The sequence below is a fragment of the Ochotona princeps genome, chromosome 9, assembly GCF_030435755.1.
Source record: "Ochotona princeps isolate mOchPri1 chromosome 9, mOchPri1.hap1, whole genome shotgun sequence".
Classification (NCBI taxonomy): domain Eukaryota; kingdom Metazoa; phylum Chordata; class Mammalia; order Lagomorpha; family Ochotonidae; genus Ochotona; species Ochotona princeps.
The window spans coordinates 37,709,437-37,729,954 of record NC_080840.1 but is presented as its reverse complement, the minus strand read 5'-3'; the positions used below and the strand labels follow the sequence as shown (position 1 = coordinate 37,729,954).

The 20,518-nt window shown below is 43.9% G+C and overlaps 1 protein-coding gene across 1 annotated transcript in view; it reads left to right on the top strand.

Moving 5' to 3' along the window:
- Positions 1–20,518, top strand: part of PRKDC (protein kinase, DNA-activated, catalytic subunit) — a 147,547-nt gene that overhangs the window by 58,046 nt on the left and 68,983 nt on the right. Inside the window, exons 37-44 of the mRNA XM_058668618.1 lie at positions 1,590–1,775; positions 2,145–2,249; positions 4,241–4,408; positions 9,302–9,429; positions 16,569–16,776; positions 17,022–17,200; positions 19,179–19,347; positions 19,602–19,667. Coding sequence (XP_058524601.1) covers positions 1,590–1,775; positions 2,145–2,249; positions 4,241–4,408; positions 9,302–9,429; positions 16,569–16,776; positions 17,022–17,200; positions 19,179–19,347; positions 19,602–19,667 — 1,209 coding nt within the window. The remainder of the gene's footprint in view (positions 1–1,589; positions 1,776–2,144; positions 2,250–4,240; positions 4,409–9,301; positions 9,430–16,568; positions 16,777–17,021; positions 17,201–19,178; positions 19,348–19,601; positions 19,668–20,518) is intronic.

Genomic DNA, 20,518 nt, shown 5'->3' with positions numbered 1-20,518 from the left:
CCTGCATCGTCCTTTCCTTTCCCCCATCTGGCCACTGGTGTACCTTGGGCTGGGTATGTGCCCTGGGAGGGGAGTCAGGATCTGTTGACCCATCATCACTGCAGCCTTGGGACTCACAGTGAGCCTCAGGCTGGCACACTCTGGCAGTTCCACAGGGTGAGCCTGGCCTGAGCATATGGGCCTAGAAGCCTCATCTCCGGCAACAAGGCAGCTCTTCATAGAGGTTTAAACAGTTTAAACCAATCACTGAGGTTTAAACAGAGGCAAAAGAAAACTTGAAAGGGATGAGATTCTGTCTGTATTAAATAAGAGTCGAGGCTGAAAAAGAACACCAGAGAACAAAAAAGGACCCTGGGGGATGGAGCATGGGCATCAGAAAATAAAACTGAAAGTGTCATTGAGGAGCTCGCCAGTGACTAGATGCACATACAGAAAGTGGGAAGCAGGGGAGGAAGGAACCTGGGGCGTGCAGCACGGGCTTGGCTCCAGGGGGCAGGGCCAGGGAGCCCTTCACCAATGCCACAGTGTGGGGGTGCGGTAGGGAGCGTACCCAGAAACCAGGGGTAGGAGTTCTGCATGGTATGTAGAGAGCCGTACCTCCTGAAGTATAGTTTCTGAGAATTCAGAACCCCAGAAAAGGGAGATCAGAAAAGATCCTGAGAAGTTTTCACAGGAGCAAAAAAGTATCAAGTAAAAAGGATTAGAAATCAAATGATACATGGCTCTCAACAGTGCTGTGGATGCTGTAAGACCGTGAGCCTGATTCCTTGCCCAATTCATGATGAAATCTGCAGCCTGGATGATCAGTTATGCGTCAGAGTGGGATGCAGAGGTTTTGGACATGCAGGATCCCAGAGGCATGTCTTCTGTATGCCTCTTGTCTGGAGGTTGCTGGGTGAGCATTAGGAGGCAGTGAGCCAAGACAGGAAGGTGCTGGGTGCAGGAAGTTGGCCCCATGTGGAGTTGAGTGATGCAGCCAGCAGGCCTGGGCATTGGCATAGAATAATGAGAGCTGAGTGTCCACAAAGGCGGAGCAGAACTTCCTGGGCAGAAGTGATGTAATTAATTTGGGAGCAGTTGATTCCAAGTTAAGATAGCTATGTTGAAACAGCCAAGAGAGCAGACTGAATTCATTTCAGAGAGGGCAAAATGAGCAGGAAAGGAAAGTTATGCTATTACAGTACCTGGTGCCCCTGTGATACCTATTGTTGATACACTCCAACTTCAGCTGTCACTCTGTTGGAATGGTGACTGTGGGACAGCACATGTGTGTCTGGGTGTGTACACATGTGTGCATGCAGTGATGATGGTACACGCACAGATGAGAGCTCATGCTTCTCCAGGCAGGGCTTGTTGAGGATGCCCTGGAAATAAGCACACCGGGAATGGCAAGAAGAACACACGGACTAAGGTGAGGCCACCCCTGCTTTCTGTGGGGAGAGTTTGTGTTTTATTGAGGTGCTGTTCTCAAGTTCCTGTTGCAGAAACTGTCTGTTTACCAGAAGGGATTTGGAGTGAGGGTTTGTTTGGTCTCAAGCTGTTGCTGTCAGTGCTGACCACTCTCCTTCTGTCACCACACACTGTTTCAGGTGAGCACCGTTCTGAATGGCATGTTAGATCAGAGCTTCCGGGACCGTGCCAGTCAAAAACAGCAAGCACAGAGGCTGGCCTCCACGATTCTGCAAAACTGGAACAAGTGTGACTCATGGTGGGCCAGGGAGTCCGCACCTGAGAGCAAAATGGCAGTGCTGGTGTTGCTGGCCAAGATCTTGCAGGTACCTTGGGAATCTCTAAAAGATAGTCATGTTTGTTGTTTTGTGCAGCTGGTGTCTTTAAGAATGTGATGGAAAGTATTTCAGAAGCTTCCTGATTGGACAACAAATAGTTTGAAGGGCTGACAACTGGTTGCATTGCATTTTTAAATAATTTTTCCATGATCTGACATCATTACTTCTTTTTGACAATTTACCTTTTTAGTGTACCATTTCATGCATTATCTAACTGGTAGGCAAGAGTGATGAAATGGTGTTGAAGCTCAAGATCAAACTTATGGTCTCTTTCTGAAATCTCAGTATTTGAAAAATGTAGTACAGGAATTGGAGGTATCACAAAGCAATATGTCTTGTTTATTTCCTTTCTTCCAGATCGATTCCTCTGTATCTTTTAACACAAATCATAGTGCATTCTCTGAGGTCTTTACGACGTATACCACTCTACTTGCTGATTCACAGTTGGGTTTACACTTAAAGGTAAGTGATTTAAAATTATTTTCTCAGATGAAATTCTGTTTTAATTTCTACAGTTTTGCATATTTTGAATTTTAGGATTCAATTTAAAACTCTCAAACATGTACAAAAAATATACTAGTACAGTAAGCTCTGATGTTCGTGACCGCCTGGTCTGGATAGGTATAGGTGTGTGCACAAGTTTGTTGCAGAGGTGGAGTTAGCCCATCTTTCACCTTGGAGGAAACTCTGACCTCCATGTGTCACAACTGCACATGCTTGGCTAGGTCTCCACCATGGAGGGAAGTATTTCTTCTAAATGTAACCCGGAGATTATCTTACCTGGAAGAGTTGACATTTGCATTTGTTTTCTGTTGCTGTAACAAAATACTTGAGACTGCCATAAAGAGAAATTTCTCTTTTTCTCACATTGCTGGAAGCTAGGAAGTCCAAGAACAAGACTGTGGCATCTGCCTGGCATCTGGTGAGGGCCTTTTTGGGTTGGCTAAATGGTGAGGGCATCCTGTGGAGAGACAGAGCAGACTGGTACCTCAGACTCCCTGTTCTGCTTGGAAAACCACTGATGCCATCCGGGGGATCCCACCTTCAGGACCTCATCTAATCCTATGTGCCTTCCCAAGGTCCTGTCTCCAAACCTCATTAGTGTATAGTTAGGGATTAAGTTACCAAAAAATGATCTTTAGGGAAAATGTTCAACCCATACCACTTTTCTTATTGTCTGTTAGAATTGCTGCATTGACTGTATTAATCCATTTTTTTTACTTAACATAAAATCTCCTGGTTATCTTTAAGGTAAAGGATTTAATATTCTAATTTTTAAAAAGATTTATTTTTATTGGAAAGTCAGATTTACAGAGACAAGGAGAGCCAGAGAGAGACATCTCCCATAATTGCCTCAATCCTCAAGTGGCCACAAAGGCCAGAGCTGAGCCTATCCAAAACCAGAAGCCAGGAGCTTCCTGCCGGTCTCCCGTGTAGATGCAGGGTCCCAAGGCTTTGGGACATCCTCCACTGCCTTCGCAGACCATAAACAGAGCTGGAGGGGAAGCGGAGCAGTCGGGACATGAACCAGTGTCCATATGGGATACCAGCATTTGCAGCCAGAAGAGCTATTGTGCTGGACCCCTAATACTCTAATTTTAAGGTTGCTCATTTTAAGGTCCTAGAATGGAAGTTCTTTTTCCGCCTAATAAATCTTTTTTAAAAGATCTATTTATTTTCTTTTTATTTAGAAGGCAAATTTTTACAGAGAGAGGAGAGACAGAAAAATCTTCCATCCTCTTGTTCACTCCCCAAATGGCCACAGTGGCCAGAGCTGAGCTGTTCTGAAGCTGGGAGCCAGGAGGTTTTTCCTGACTTCCCATATGAGTGCAGGGGCCCAAGGCCGTTCTCCATTACTTTCCCAGGCCACAAGCAGAGCAGCCGTGACACAAATCAGCATCCGTATGTGATGTGAGTGCTTGCAGGCAGAGGATTAACATGATACACCACCATGCCGGGCCTCAGTCCTTACATTTTTCAATGAAAGGGATCTTTTCAGTGAATGCAGAGGATACTTTGTTGGCATTTTCTGTTCCATGTGATCTGGTTAGTCAGGTCTGCCCTTGTGTCTGGACAGAGAGAGCACTTTGGAATTTGTGTCCTTGGTGAGCTGCCTCAATTTGTTGTCTTATAAAAGTGTGACATGGAGTTAAAATTTGCCTCAGAGGTTATTCAAGATGCTCTTCCCTCACAAAGCATGCTGTTCTGCTGGGGTCACTATAGACTTGGATAAAGCATCCCATGTATTTCCCTGTGCGCAGCCCCAGGTCAGCCCCCTGACCGCTGGACTCCAGGCCAAGGTTGGCTTGCAGTATAATTGAGAGTTGTTCTGAGGTCGCTCATGGAATCCCAAGTGCTGTGTCTGCAGAGTCTTTAATAGGCCAGAAAGTCATTTGTGATGTAGGATCGCAAAGCCACTAGCAGTGTATCCTCAGGTCTGTGTTGTTCTGCAGGGCCAAGCCATCATTCTCCTGCCGTTCTTCACGGGTCTGGCAGGAGGCAGCCTGCAGGACCTCAAGCGTGTGCTGGAAAAGGTCATCGTCTCCCACTTTCCAATGAGGTCTGATGAGTTTCCCCCCGGAACACTGCGCTACAACAATTATGTGGACTGCATGAAAAAGGTTAGTTTCAGGTTGTGTGAACTAAAACTGAAACAGGGACTGAGTTTCTGTTGTATTTCTTGAGGAAGACACCTGTGATGTAGCCAGAATCAAGAATACTTCAACTGATAAGAGTTCTATGTAATTCATTTGAAAACTTGGCTTCTGCAGAGGTGGGTGTGTATGTCAATCCCTTGGAATTCACTTTCTCTGTTTACAAACATTCGTAAATATGCTATGCGTAAGAACAGAATTTATAATGTCTAAGTAACGAACAGTAATACCAAAAGAAGCTAAGAAATAGAATGTTACCATATGTTCTAAATTCTGAGGTTTAACAGAGTAGTGACTGAGGAGGATTGAGTGATTATCACTGACACCACTTACTGTACCTCTGGAAATCCCCGTGGTACTGGTGGCCTGGATGAGGAGGTGTTTCTGTGCAACTCTGGATTGTTGGCATGGGGAGGCTCCCTGATTTTTTGTGTTGGTTTGCCTTTGTGCTGACACAGCTTCCAGCCTGTCCCAGTCATGCTGAGTCATCCTCTTCTGGAAAGCAAGAAGCTGGAAAGGGTGGCAAGGAGCGCACCCCAGTCCAGCCCAGTCCAGCCCAGCCTGTGCCTGCCCCAGGGCTTTCTGCATGCAGCACAGGAATGAGTTCTGCTGATAACCATTTGCCTCCTGCAGCTGTGGCAAGGCTACGAATGTTTGCACTGTATACTCAGCTAGAATTCAGGAGTTCACAACTCCTACTTGAAAAAAACAAGAGAGTGACCCTTGGGGTGGGTGTTGTCTGCCATCTTCATGATGCACTGAGCTCTGGGAGAAGGTCTGAAGTCCCCAAAGTACTGAGGTAAATGGTGTCCGTTCTCAAGGAGCCTATGAGCAGAGCGAGAAAGAGTCAGAAGGCAAACAGAACCAGTGATTAAAGTCCTGTGATGAACACTGGGGTGGAAACACATGGAGGGTCTAGGCGTGGAAGGTTGGGCTGTGTTCTGAAGATGCCCACACTAGCACACGCTGTCCTGCATGCTCCTCAACAGTGAGAGATGTGACTGCTACTCCTCCTGTAGGGAGTGAGTTGCACTTTTCTGAGGAAGAGAATGCAGTAGAAGGGTAGCTGCCTTTGTGGCAAGACCCAGGACTGTCCTGAAAGACATCACTGCTTTCTCACTAATTGGTCTTGGGTCCTTTGTCCCTGGGACTCAGTCACCAGGCTGTGATACAGGGAGCCAAATGACTGTGGGCAAAGACCAGTTGATAGCACCTGTCCACATAATCGCTCAGCTTGCCCTCTGTGTTTACTTTGGTTCATGGGTTTGGAACAGTTGAACGTCTGTATAACCACCTGCTGACTTTGATAGTTACTAGTACTGTGTCATATGTGCTTTATCCATATGTGTGCTCAAGCAGGATTTTTGGTTTGTTTTGGCTGAAATATTTGCAAGTCAGCTTTACACATGCATGCTTCATCCCTAAATGCTTCATCATGCATGTCCTGAGAATGCACAAAACTGTCACCCAATCGAAGGAAAGATCCGCCAGTGCCTTCTGCAAGCCAGTAACCTTCACATTTCTCCAGAAGCCCCTGTGTGTAGCTGGCTTGTTTGTTTTTTGAAATAGGATGTAATTGATAACTGCACAAGTTGTCTCCAGTCTTTGATCTCAGGGAGTTCACAGTTCCTTGTCTTGTGACAATCAGTTTGTGGAAGAAGTTGGGGGAGCTTTTCATACATATGATTTACCTATTGGAGAGGCAGAGAGATGGAGAGGGAGAGCACTGCTCTGTGGTTTACTCTCAAAATGCTTATGGCTGCTCTTAGTGAAGGCAAACCAGGAGTTGGAGACTCAATCCAGCAACCCATTACCTGCTGCTTCGCAGTAAGAAGGAGTGGACACTAATATCAGACTTTGCACTCTGACAGGGGGCACAGGTCAGATGCCACCTGGTCACATGCCCGATGCACAGGTTAACCTTCAACAGCGGTGGGATGGCAGGGGCAGGTATCATGAAAACTGTCCCTGCTGCTGACCTCAAATCTGGCCGCAGGCTGAGGTAGTACCTTCCCCCATCTCTGTTAAATGGTATATTATCTTTCTGTGATAAGCAAGTGAACAGTGGAGTGACGCATTAATGTTGGTATCAGGTCAACAGATTGTTCCTCCCAGTAAGCTGCTGTCTGCAAAGATTCTAAATTGACACTAAGTAACTTCTCTTTGTCAATGTATTCATACAAATGTAAATGCAAATAATAACTGAACATCTGGGAAAAGATGCCAACCAGCAAGAAAAAGGAGCTCAGCAAGAACCTAGTCTGAGAGCAGCCCAGACCAGGCCTGGTAACAGTACCTACCAGCATATGTGTGGCTCAGGCTGGGGGCAGGCCAGGCTGGGCCAGTTCATAACACCCACTGGCAAATCTGAGAACCAAGATGGGTGCAGGATGGGCCAGGTGGGGCCGCAACACCAGCCAATTCACATGAGGGTTGAGACTAGAGGCTGGCTGGGCTGGGCTAGGCTGTAGCACCCACCAGCAAGAGCTGGAACCAGGGGCAGGCTAGGCTGTGGCACCTGCTGGCAAATGCTGAGGTAAGGCAGGTCATGGTGAGGCTGGGCTGCAGCACCCACCAGCACATGCGAGACCCTGGGCCAGGGTGTGAGCTTGGCATAGGGGCTGTAGGGGGCTCCCCTGCTGGGCCACTGCTCCCACTGGTGAGTGTGAAAGCTGGGACTTGGGGCAAATCAGGCAGGCCAGGGCCTGCATGTGAACAGGGTTAGGGGGAAAGCCCATTGGTACATGTATAAGCCAGAGTAAGTACAAGCTGGTTGGGCTTTGCTGTAGCATCAGCTGGCAAGTGCTGGAACTGGGGGCAAAACCTGTCATGCTAGACTGTAGAACCACCTGGAGATTGCAAGATCCGGGAGTGGGAATGGGCCCAGTAAGGAAACTGTGGGTATCTCTCTGATGGACTACAATTCCCACTAGTGAGCATGAGAACTAGGGCTGGGGACGGGTCTGGATAGATAGGCAGTGGCACACACTGGCATGGGTGTGGCTGGATAGTAGGATCAGTTGGGTAGAGCTAGGCTTCAATGCCCATTGACATGTATGAGAACTTAATGGAATGTGGAACAGATTGAATGAGCACTGGCAAGCACAAGAATCAGGGCTGGGCATGGGCCTATTGGGGATTACTGTAGGTCATTTCAACTAGGCTGAAGTTCCTGCTGTTGTGTGTGAGGGCTGAGTGTGTAGTGGGCAGTGTTGGGCTGGGCTGTAGCACAAATTGGTTTACGTAAGAGATGGGACTGGAGACAGAATTGACCCAGGAATTGCAACTACCAGTATCTGCATAGGCTGAGGTGGATGAGAGACTGAGCTGGACCTTGTACTGGTAAGCAGTCAGATCTGAGATCACTTCAAATGAGGTTTCTTTGGGGAACTCCCCTGCCCACCCAACTGAACTGCTGGACTCAAAACTCCAGCCATGGGGAGAATCGCAGGATCTGTGCTCTGACCATGGAGTGCTGTGTCAGAGCTGGGCCTCCTTAGTGGCTAAGATGGAGCAGTGGCTGACATGTCCAGATGCACATGGAGAATATGACAGAATATGGCAGTCCATTGGGGCCTGCAGAGGACATCTTTTGTCATAACAGAGGGTGGAGGACAGAACAAATTGGCCAACTCTCCCAGCTAAGCATTGGCAGCAAACATCTGGGTGAATGGAGACTCTAAAGTGGACTTGTCAGCCAGTGGAACTTGGAATGATTTCCTCATCTTAGGATAGGTGAGATAAACAGCGTTTCAGAACTATTGAATCTACCTGAGCAGAACTCGGAGCATGCTCCACATCAGGGACTCTGGGATGACATCGGGTGGCCATTCCCATCCCCAGGTACTGAGGCGGTTGGGAGGCTGGGTGTGGCTTCTCCCCATACCCCCAGATACAGGAAGAAGTAAAAGAAAATTTGGGAACATTGGTTTCACTTACTTACCTAATCCTTTCCACCCTAATCAACTATGTAAACACCATCAAACATAAAATTTGTATATTAAAAAAATAAAAGGAGCTCAGAAGGAAGAACCCAAAGACATTGCAGAACAGCATCAGAGATGGAGAGCAGACCATGACAGGCATCTCAGAGTTAAAAACGTAAAAGCAAGGTGAACTAGAGCTTAACTTGTTATGTTGGGAAGATAAAAATCAAGAGTGTCTCCTACAAAGTCAGCAGACTCAGATGGGTGAGAGTGTCAGAAGAGCGGCCCGGGGCATCTGATGTGAGTGTGGCAAAGAAGCAGGAGGCCAAGACTGCCTGGTTTGTTGAAGGAAGAGGACCTTAGAGAAGTGGTGTTTCAGAACCGGAAACAGCTGCAAAAGTAAAAAGAATTACAACTGAAGTTCTTCATATGCATTGCTATATGTCAGGCAGTTTTTGTGGCTGCAGAAATGACAAAAATAATATTGGACAATTCTCAGAATTTGTGTTATACTCTATTTTCAGAAGTGAAAATTAAAAACCCAACAGATTTTAAAAAATATTTAATTGTTTTATTTGAAAGGCAGATTTACAGAGAGAAGGACAGAGAAAGAGATGTTGAGGGAGAGAGAGAGATCCTCCATGTGGTTCACTCCCCAAAGGGCCACAACAGCCAGAGATGAACCAATCCAAAGCCAGGAGGCAAGCGCCTCATCTGGGTCTCCTATGTTGGTGCAGAGACCCAAAGACCTGAGTCGTCTTCCGCTGTATTCCCAGTTAGTAAGCGAGGAGTTGGGTAGGAAGTGAAGCAGTTGGGACATGAACTAGCACCCAAATGGGATGCTGGCACATGCAGGCAGATGATTAGCTTTGTTGAGCCACTGTACTGGGCCCCTACAACAGAGTTTTGATGGTGGTGGTGGTTTCTTTCGTAGCTTTTAGATGCGTTGGAATTGTCTCAGAGCCCCGTCCTGTTGCAGTTGGTGACAGAAATTCTTTGTCGGGAACAGAAGCATGTTATGGAAGAGCTATTTCAATCCACTTTCAAAAAGATTGCCAGAAGGTAAGTCGTTGTAGTCTGGAATCCCAAGAAATAGCCACATTTTATTTCTGTGGGAACTTCTCTTCTTTGTTCCAAAAACAGTTGTCAATTGAACTTGCCACCACATTTTATTTCTTTTTCTCTAAAACAGTATAACGAACCAAGCCCTATTGTGAAACTTTTAAACATGCTCTAAACTCTAAGTGTAAATGAAGCTCTAGATTAAATGAATGCCATGCTTTACCAGCTTCACACCTTGTAACCTTACCTTTTTTCTCTTTTACTGCTGTTATAATTATTATTTTAAGATTCACTTATTTTTGTTTGAAAGGCAGTGTGTTACAGAGAGAGAGAGAGAGAGAGAGAGAGAAAGACCTGTCCACTGGTTCACTCACTCCCCAAGTGGCTGCAAAGGCCAGAGCGGAGCTTATCCAAAGCTAGGACCCAGGAGTTTCTTCTGAGTCTCCCATGTGGGTGCAGGGCCATCTTCTGTTGCTTTCCTGGGTGCAGTATCAGGGAGCTGGATTGAAAACAGCGTGGTTAGGATTTGAACTGGTGCTACATGGAATGCTGACACTGCAAACGGAAGCTAGTTTGCATAAGTGCCAGCCTCTATTACTGTAACTTAGTGCATATCTCTGGCATCATCCTGTTTCACGTCTAAGTCCTGTACATTGCTGTTTTCTTTTATAGCTATAATGGTATTATCAGTTGTGCAAAAATGTGAGCAATTTCATACTCAGGATTTCCCTACTGGTCTCAAGTGTTTACTTATCATTGAATTATAAGGACCCCTGAGGTAACTGAGCCATCACCTTCTGCTTCTCAAGGCGCACTTTAGCAGGATGCTGAAGCAGATGTGGAATCTCGGACTCTAACCAGGTCTAACTGCTATGAGATCCAGGCATCCTAAGTAGAAACTTAACCGTGCCAGTGAGCTCCTTTATTTCTTTTAAATTTAGAGATAACAGTGCCCAGTGTGATGACTCCAATGGCTGGATCTTTGCCTTGCAGGTGCTGGGGTCTCAAATGGGTGCCAGTGCATGTTCCAGCCGGTCTGCTTCCATCCAGCTCCCTGCTTGTGGCATGGGAGGGCAGTAAGGATGGTCCAGGGCCTTGGAATCCTGCACCCACGTGGGAGACCAGGAGGAAGCTTCTGGCTCCTGGCTTCAGTTGGGCTCAGCTGTGGCTGTTGCAGCCACTTGGGGAACGAACCAGTGGACAGAAGAGCTTTCTCTTTATTTCTGTCTGTGGAAATAAATCAATCCTTAAAATAAACAAATAAACTTAGAGATAACACTGTCATGGAGAATTTATCCCCATCATGTATATTATCTACACAATACAGGGAAAAACATGAGGCGTATTTGATGGTGATGTTTGAAGTCAGGGCTAGATACAATGGCTTCTTGGAATTGTTATACTTCTAGCAAATTTGTGAATATTGATATAAACTTGTCTTTTTGAGTTATATCTAACTTCTAACAAAATTCACTTTTTCTAAGTACACAATTCAGTGATTTTAGGAGCAGTCTTGAATGGTGAAAACACCACCGTGGAGCATTTTTTTTTTTTTTAAGATTTTTATTCATTTTATTACAGCCAGATACACACAGAGGAGGAGAGACAGAGAGGAAGATCTTCCGTCCAATGATTCACTCCCCAAGTGAGCCGCAACGGGCCGGTGCGCGCCGATCCGATGCCGGGAACCTGGAACCTCTTCCGGGTCTCCCACGCGGGTGCAGGGTCCCAATGCATTGGGCCGTCCTCAACTGCTTTCCCAGGCCACAAGCAGGGAGCTGGATGGGAAGTGGAGCTGCCGGGATTAGAACCGGCGCCCATATGGGATCCCGGGGCTTTCAAGGCGAGGACTTTAGCCGCTAGGCCACGCCGCCGGGCCCCACCGTGGAGCATTTTTAATCTCTTGTGTGATCACCATGACCATGTAAAATTGATTTCCATCCCTTGCCCTCAATTTAATTTCTTTCTGTATGAATTTGCTTTTCTGGGCATTTTTGTTTAAAAGAATCACACACTATTCGGATGTGGTCTTTTATGTCTGGTTTCTTTATACAACATAATAATGTAGCATGAATTAGTAGTAATTTATTACTTTTTATTGGCCTTTAAAAAAGTCAACATGAACCAAATATTTGGCCCAAGAAAAGAACATACATTCTTTTTTGGGCACACAGGGAATATGCTTTAGGAAAAACCACATGCTAGGCCATAAAACAATTCTTAATAAAATTAGAAGGGTTAAAATTATACCGAGAGTATTCTCTGATCAAAATAAAGTTAAATTGGAAGTCAACAACAGAAGTAAACTTGGAGAATCTGAAAATATTTCTAAACAACTTGTTCATTAATAACACATTTCTAAATAACCCTTCAGTTATGGAATTATTAGGAAAATCAACATGTACTTTGAATAAAGTGGGAATGAAGCCTGTACGGCTTCCTGAGCTGCAGCTGAAGCATTTGCAGACGGAAACTTCAACCTTTTGGTGTTTGTGTTAGAAAATATTTCAAATCAGTAATTTAAGCTTTCTATATTTCTGTAAATTATAGGGGAGGGTGGAAACAAAGGGGTGCTGAAGGAGGGGTAGTAAAGATTTGAGTCAAAATAAAAGAAACAGAAAATGGGAGAGAAAGATTCATGAAACCAAAAATCAGTTTTCCAAAAGCTAAATGGAATTGACAAGTTCCATTAGCTAAATTCAAAGCAAAATTTGAAAGGTTCTGTTGCCACTGACTACTCTGAAGTTTAAAAAACTGCAAAATACCTTCAGTAACTTAAGTGAAATGGGCAAATTCATGAAAGTCACACGTTACCCAAACTGTTCAAGAATAATATGAAGTCTGAATAGTACATCTGAGGAGTAAATGAACTGAATTAATAATACACATAAGCATTTTTTTAAAACCCCAGGTAGTTTCACTGGTGAGTTTTATCAAATATTTAAAGAAGAAATAATATCAGCAATGCTTGTTGAATATACAACAATGCTTATTAATATGCCGTTAGAAAATTGAGGCAGGTCGAACACTTTTTAGCTGCTTTTGTGGTACCAGTAGTACCAGTAGTACCTTGATAAAAAGACCAAAAAAAAAAAATTACAAGCAAACTGTAGTCCAATGTCCCTCTTGCATAAAGACCCAGAACTCCTCAAAGGTATATTCGCAAGCCAAACCCAACAGCATGTAAAAAGTATAGACCATAACTAATTAGCAAGGCTAGTTTTATACCAGGAAATCAGTGTCTCATGCCATGGTAATATAGAAGAAAAGAAGAAAAATGTAGTTTCAGTCAACACAGAAAAAGTTGTTGACAAGTAACTGAGTGATGGCGGTCTTCCCACCTTCCCTGCCGCTGCCTCTTTGCAGATTTAACACTGAAGAAAGGGAGCTATGATGACATGCTGATATAGTGAATCCAGAATGTGCCAGGCCTAGAATGCCAGCCAACTGTTGGCTGCTTTCCTCCCAGTAATGAAACACTTACCTTGAGACAAGTTAACCGAGGCAGCTGTGTACAGCTGGGGAATATCATAGCATATTTAATCCGCCTCCTACTGATGGCTATGGATTTGATTTGAGAATATAAAAACGGTTGCTACAGTGAATCACCAGTGGTTTATGTCATTTCGTGTTCTGTTGTACATTTTTTGAGATAGATTCCTAAATGTATGCTTGTAATTACGTTAGATATCTCCACTGCCTTTGTTTGAGACTGTATTGTATGCATTCCTGCAAGCAGTGTGCAGGAGTGCATTTTTTTCTTAAGATTTATTATTTTACTTGAAAGTCAGATGTGCAAAGAGAGAGAAAGAGGCACAAGGCACAGAGATCCTCCTTTTGCTGTTTCGCTCCCCAAGTAGCCACAACAGCTGGAGCTGTGCTGATCCAGAGCTTGGAGCCAGGAGCTTCTTCCATGTCCTCCACTTGGGTGCAGAGTCCCAAAGCTTTGGGTCATTTCCACTGTTTTGCCAGACCACTAACAGGGAGCTGGAATGGAAGTGGAGCAACTGGGACCAGAAGTGGCACCCGTAAGGGATAGTGGTGCTGCAGGCAGATTAGCATTTCACTCCACTGTGCAGGCTCTGCTAGAGTGTCTTATCATCGTTTTACCAATACATGTTTTCAAACACTTGGATCCTTTTTATTGGTTAAAAGGTTGCTACAAGTTGTAAAATACTACTTATGAAATATTTAATTGGGCATGAAATCAAGCATCTTTGCACATAATTGCCATTTAGTTGCATTTATTTTTGATTAGTCATCTGTTGACCCATTTTTAACTTTTATTATTTGTTTGAAAGGCATAGAGAAAAGAAACAGTTTTCTATCTGCTAATTTGTTCACCGAATGGCTACAGCAGGTGAGGCTGAGTGAGGCTGAAACCATAAGCGCAGAGCTTACTCCAGGTCTTTCACATGAATAGCAAGGATCCAAGTCTTTGAGCCGTTGTCTGTTGCCTTCCTAGGGCTGTATTGCCCGAAAACCTGGTTGGAAGCAGAGATGGGGTTGGGACCCCATGTAAGTGTCCCAAGCTATGCCTTAATTACTGTGCTAAGTGCCTATTCATTTTATTTTTAAAGATTTATTTTTATTGAAAAGTCAGACTTACAGACAGCAGATACAGAAAGATCTTCATCTGTTGGTTCACTCTCCAAGTGGCCACATGGCTGGATCTGAGTCAATCCAAAGGCAGGAGCCTGGAACTTCTTCCAGTTTTCCCACATGGGTGCAGGGTCCCAAGGATTTGAACCATCCTCTACTGTTTTCCCAGTCCACAAGCAGGGAGCTGGATGAGAACTGGAGCAGCCAAGACATGAACTGGCACCCATATGGGATCCTGGCACACGCAAGGCAAGGATTTAGCCACTAGGCTATCGTGCTGGGCCCTATTTTTTTTTTTTTTTAATTATTTGAGAAGAGGATGAAAGAAAGAAGCAACTGCTCCATTGCTGATTGACTCTCTAAATGCCAGCAGCAACTGGGACTGAACTAGGCCAAAGTCAGGAGCCAGGAATCGGTGTGAGTTTTCCACATGGGTGGCAGGAACTTAGACCTTGAGCTTCCCCACTCCCTCCCAGGATCTACATCAGCAGGAACTGGACTCAGGAACCGAGCTGGATTAGGAATCCAGACGCGTCTGATTGGGCTTTGGGTGTCCCAAGCTCTATCTTAACTGCTGTACCAAATGACTGCCCCTGTTTCCTTGTTTAAAAATTCATTAAGGGGCTCAGAGAGGGTAGGAATTTAATTTTGAGCTATCACCACTGCCTCCCAAGCTCTGCGTCAGTAGGAAGCTGTATTCAGGAACCTGGAGTTGGTGTATAATTCATGTACTCTGAAAAAACAATCCAAGCATCTTAACTGCTAGGCTAAAGGCTTGCCCCAGGCCCATCTTTTAAAATTAGATTTTTGTTCTTTTTCTCTTATTCCTCTTCCATGTAGTGTTTAATACAGGAGTTTAGTGTTTGCAGGCTGCTATTCCTGTGCACCTCTGTTGTGCTCACTAGCAGCCTGTTCCTTAAGAGAAACTCAAAGGAAGGACTCTGTGGGTCTTGGTTTGGACTGAATGTCTTAACAGCATCAGCCCTTACAACACCAGGGAGCTACAAGATTTCATTGCCTGTGGAGGACCCACTTCCTAGTTCACGGGTGGAGCCTTCCCTGTGCCTCCTTATAGAACAGAACAGGTGAGATTTTCCTGGGGTCTCTTGAAAGGGCATTGATCCCTTCTCAAGGGTGCACACTCAGTGTCTAACCAACCCCCAGAAGCTCCTCCTCCTACTAGTATCACGTTTGCAATTAGGATTGTAGCACACAGGGGCTGGCAGTATGATGTAGCATTTCAAAGGGGCACAAGTTTGTGTCCCAGCTGCTTCACTCCCCCTGCTAATGAACTGGGAAAAACAGTGGATAATGGTCGAAGTATTTGGGTCTCTGCATCCACATGGGAGACTCAGAGGAAGCTCCTGGCTGCAGGCTGGTTCAGCCCTTGCCATATAACCATTTGGAAAGTGAACCAACAGGTTAAAAATCTCTGTCTCTCTTTAACTGTGACTTTCAAAAAAACAAAAACAGAAAAACGATTGTACTATACTTCTTCAATATGTGTAATGTGACTTTAAGTCACTGTCGTGTTTGCAGACAGGTATTAAAAACCTATGTAGTGGGCCCGGGACAGTAGCCTAGTGGATGAAGTCCTTACCTTGCATGTGCCAGGATCCCATATGAGCACCGGTTCTAATCCCGGCAGCCCCGCTTCCCATCCAGCTACCTGCCTGTGGCCTGGGAAAGCAGGAGAGGATTACCCAAAGCCTTGAGACCCTGCACCTGCATGGGAGACCCAGAAGAGGCTCCGGGCTCCTGGCTTTGGATTGGCTCAGCTCCGGCTGAGCCACTTGGGGAGTGAATCAGCAGACAGATCTTCCTCTTTGTTTCTCTTCCTCTCTGTATATCTGACTTTCCAATAAAGATAAATAAACCTTTAAAAAAAGAAAAGCCTATATAATATCTAGTGCTTGTTGCTTTAAAATTGTATTACTAAATTATGTTCTGAATGGTGTTTTTGTCCAATTTACTATCCAACTTTGAACATCAGAACTTTAGCCATCGTGTAATCCTGCTGGTGTTACTTTTATAAATGATGACATCAAATTGGCTTTCCTACAGATTTATAGATAAAACCTTATAAATGATCATTCAGATATCTTTTTCAGGAGATTAAGGGCCACCATAGCAGGTTGTTTTTCTGCATAGACAAAAGGAAAGGTGGTTTCTTGTTAGACAAAGAACAACATTTTAGTGTCAATAGTAGGAATTTGATCATTTGTAGGCTGATAATCTTCCAAAACTGTTGAAGGTATGTGCATGTTTCAGCAAGACCAAACTGAGAATAAATTAAAAGGTGGTTTTTTCCTCTTAAAAGTTAAATAAAATTTTTGGAGATGAATGAAACTATACAGTTTGTGTACAAATACTTTCTGAGGTTCATGGGAGCTGTATCTGCAATTCTTATAGCTACATTTGTATTTGATCACTCGAGCCTATTTTCCTGTTATGCAGTGGACACACATGAAATGTTTGTCTCAAGAATGTGTGATTGCATCTTTCTTGCTTTTTTTTTTTTTTTTTTTTTTGCTTAGGAGTTCGTGTGTCAAACAGTTAGACCTTCTGGAAAGTGTGTACCGCATGTTCAGAAGGGACGAGCTGCTTCCAAGCATCACTCGCCAGGCCTTTGTGGACCGCGTGCTGCTCACTCTGCTGTGGCACTGCAGCCTGGAGGCTTTGAGAGAATTCTCTAGCAGAATCGTGGTGGATGCCATTGACATGCTAAAGCTCAGGTTCATGAAGGTATCCTGTTGCTTCTTAAAGTGCACTCCCTATGTGGACATCCTCAACTTTCCTGCTTTACCCGGTTGTAACACCTCACTGGTTGTAACTATGTTTAGACCTGGACAATTGGGTGCTCTTCTGTTAAAAAGATTTAGCATTTGTGACTATTGAAAAGGGGCGTTGAACATTAAATTTGATATATTTGGTAAGATTTAGTTCATGCTTGGAGAGACTGAAGATAATTATCTGTTATATCTTCTCAGTTGAATGAATCTACGTTTGACACTCAAATCACAAAGAAGATGGGCCATTACAAGATGTTAGAGGTGATGTATTCTCGTCTTCCAAAAGATGATGTTCACTCTAAGGAATCTAAAATTAATCAAGTTTTCCATGGCTCGTCTATTACAGAAGGAAACGAACTTACAAAGACTCTTGTTAAGTAAGTGTTGTTTAATTTTTATGTCATTTAGTATGTTAATATTTTATTATAATATTTTATGCATCCATATAATGTGAGTCAAATGGTTGTTGTATTTAAAATCCTTTGTTTTTATATATGGAATGCTTAGATGGACTTTAATATGTTATTTGGTACCAGGTATGTTATCCTGTACACACCTTTTATAAAAACTAACACTCTGTTTTTTCTTTCATTGTTTTTCTTCTGTACTATTTTTTCCTGAAATAGCTTGATGTGCTTTTAGTAGTGTAATTTACAGTTAAGAAGTGATTTTAGTTTTTTTCTGACTATTGTTTCACTTTAAAGAAGTGATAAATATTTTTAGCAAATATTCTATGGAGGAATAACCAAGGATGTCTTTAAAACTCACCTTTCAGTGAGGTTCCCTTTCTAGGAAGCATTGAACATGGCCTTTGCTGTGCCTCATCTTGCATCTCTAAGCACGCTTAACATTACTTTGCTCTTCCCCTAGTCCTTTCCCTCCCTGCTCCAAGAGCGATGTCACCGTCCTGTCACGAGCATAAACAACGCACAAGGAGTCACATTTCACTCTTTCTCCATCCTCCTCACACACCTGATTGCTCACCAGATTTGCTGGTTTTGTCTTGTCAGTGTTATTAAAACCAGCACCCTTGTCACCTTCCTATGGCTTTGGTTTATGTCTGGGCTCCCTTGGAAGCTGCTGGAGGTGTCTGCTTTGCAGGAGTCTTCCCTGCTCCTGGGCCTGTTCCTGCCGCCTGTCTGTTCTGCTGCCAGAAGCGTAGTTTTTTGCTAATATGTTTTCCCTGAACTTTTTCTTTTTAATTAATACAGGGTGATTTATTAATCTTGTTAGAAATTCTGATAGTAAAAGGCCACAGACCAGTATCCTCTGAACTTTTGAAGAGCCCTTGTCTGCATGGATTTCCAAGTTTTTGTGACAAGATAAACTTCTCTTCTAATTCTGTTGCCATAGACAATTTGAAGTATCCTAATAGATCTGGAGTACAAGTCTGATTGTTTCATTTTCCCTAAGACCCTTGTTGGTACTCTTTACTAGGATATAATGGGCTAAATAGTCAGTATTTCCAATTTATTTCCAGTTTGTGTCCCAGCTGCTCCACTTCCAATCTGATTCCCTGTTTATGGCCTGGGAAGGCAGCAGAGGATGGCCCATGTCCTTGGGACCCTACACCCATGTGGGAGACCTGGAGGAAGCTCCTGGCTCTTGGCTTATGATTGGCTCAGTTTTGACTGTTGTAGCCAGTTGGGGAGTGAGTCAGTGGATGGAAGATCTGTCTCTCCTCTCTAGAATACTGCTTTTTCATATATATATATATATATATATATATATATATATATATATATATGAGAGAGAGAGAAAGTCAGCTATTGGATGCAATTAGGTGATCCTACAGGGATGAGGCCTCATTCCTTAGTATTATCGTTAGGCAGATTTGCAGAAAGAGACAGACAGGGAGAGAGAGAGACAGAGAGATCTTTCACCTGCTGGTTCACTCTCCCAATGGCTGCAACAGCTGGAATTTAGCCAGGAATCTGGAGCTTCTTCCAGGTCTCCCACATGAATTCAGGGGCCAAGCACTTGAGGCAACATCCACCACTTTCCCAGTCACATTAGCAAGGCGCTGGATTGGAAGTGGAACAGCTGCGCCTTGAAGCCACACCGATATGGGATGCTGGTGCTGCAGACAGAGGTTTATCTTAGTTTGCCGTGGCGATGGCCCATGGCTACTGCTACTTTTATGCCCTTTTTCCAGCACACCACATAACTCCTTTTGTTTTGAGTGACACTCTTCTCTGCTTACAATACCTGTGTACGTATCTCCTCTAGTTAACTTGTCTTTGCTGTGGGTGACACCTAAGAGAGGGTGATAGGAATCTGGGTTGGGATGAGGGGACCTTGAGTAGCAGTGTCCATACTATGTGAATTAACTTGTGACCTGGTTGTCCTTTGCAGATTGTGCCATGATGCATACACAGAGAACATGGCTGGGGAGAGCCAGCTGCTGGAGAGGAGAAGGCTTTTCCATTGTGCTGCCTACAACTGTGCCATCTCCGTGATCTGCTGTGTCTTCAACGAGTTAAAATTCTACCAGGGTTTTCTGTTTACTGAAAAGCCAGAAAAGGTGGGCCTCTCCTGATATGTTCCCTGTGGCTGTCATCATGGGCTTTCAAAAGTTACATATATTAGCAAATGATACTCTGTAATTTCCAACATCTTATATTGAACATGTAGAGGTTTTTTGGCTGTTCTACATGGATATATTTTAAAGCTTAAATGTTTCTCTGTGAGTTATTAAGTAACATGAATTCCATAGTAGCATTGATGACAAGACTCGTTTGTTCACATACTTTTATATCTGAATCTTTGAATTTACAGAACTTGCTTATTTTTGAAAATCTGATAGACCCAAAGCGCTGCTATTCATTTCCTGTGGAAGTTGAGGTGAGTGACATTTTCACTTTTGCTTTTTAGGTTTAAAATCCTGATCAAATGTTTATAGAGAAAAATAAATATGATGTTGAACATGTTAAATTGCCAATATTTAAGTCTGTTTTCTACGTTAAAAACTGACCATTTCATGTATTCCACAAAACTGGCAACGACAACAGCTGGTCACTTAAATTTGATGTTTCACCTCAAACAACCACAAAAAAATTTATGAGAACTCAATCTCTTGCCCTCCCGCCCCATCTTAATTGGTGAAGGAAACACATTGCTAATAAAAGTAGCTATTAGCATACACTAAAAATTGCTTTTTGAATGCATTATGCATCAAAGAAAGAAGTCTTACTGATGTGGATTATGACCTTGTGGCATTACTTGAATGACCTGTCAAGATAACTGGGTTGACGTGGGAGTTCTTGGAAGCCTTGATCTGGCAGATGGGACAAGTTAGGTGTCAGCCAGGTTGTTCAGGCTAGTAAACTGGCCTCAGGAATTGTTGGGAAGGTGGTGGCTACCACCATCCTGGCCCACTGGAGGTGGGAAGCAAGGCAGAGGACTGAACTCCCACACTGTGGCCTACCCATTTTGCTGCATAGTACTGACCTCAACACCACCCTGGCACTTGAAGGGCTCACATGAACACTTGTTTTCTCTCTGTGTCCCCTTGGAACAAGAGAGGAGTTTTCTTTAGATGTTTGTTCAAGGAAGTAAGCAACAACAAAAATTAAAAAATAGTAACCAGTTCATAAAGCACCCAGGTAACTTGTCATGCTCACATCCTGCCATTATGACACTTCAAGATTACCTATGATGATTAATAAAAATAAATAAATGAAGGAAAAGATTGC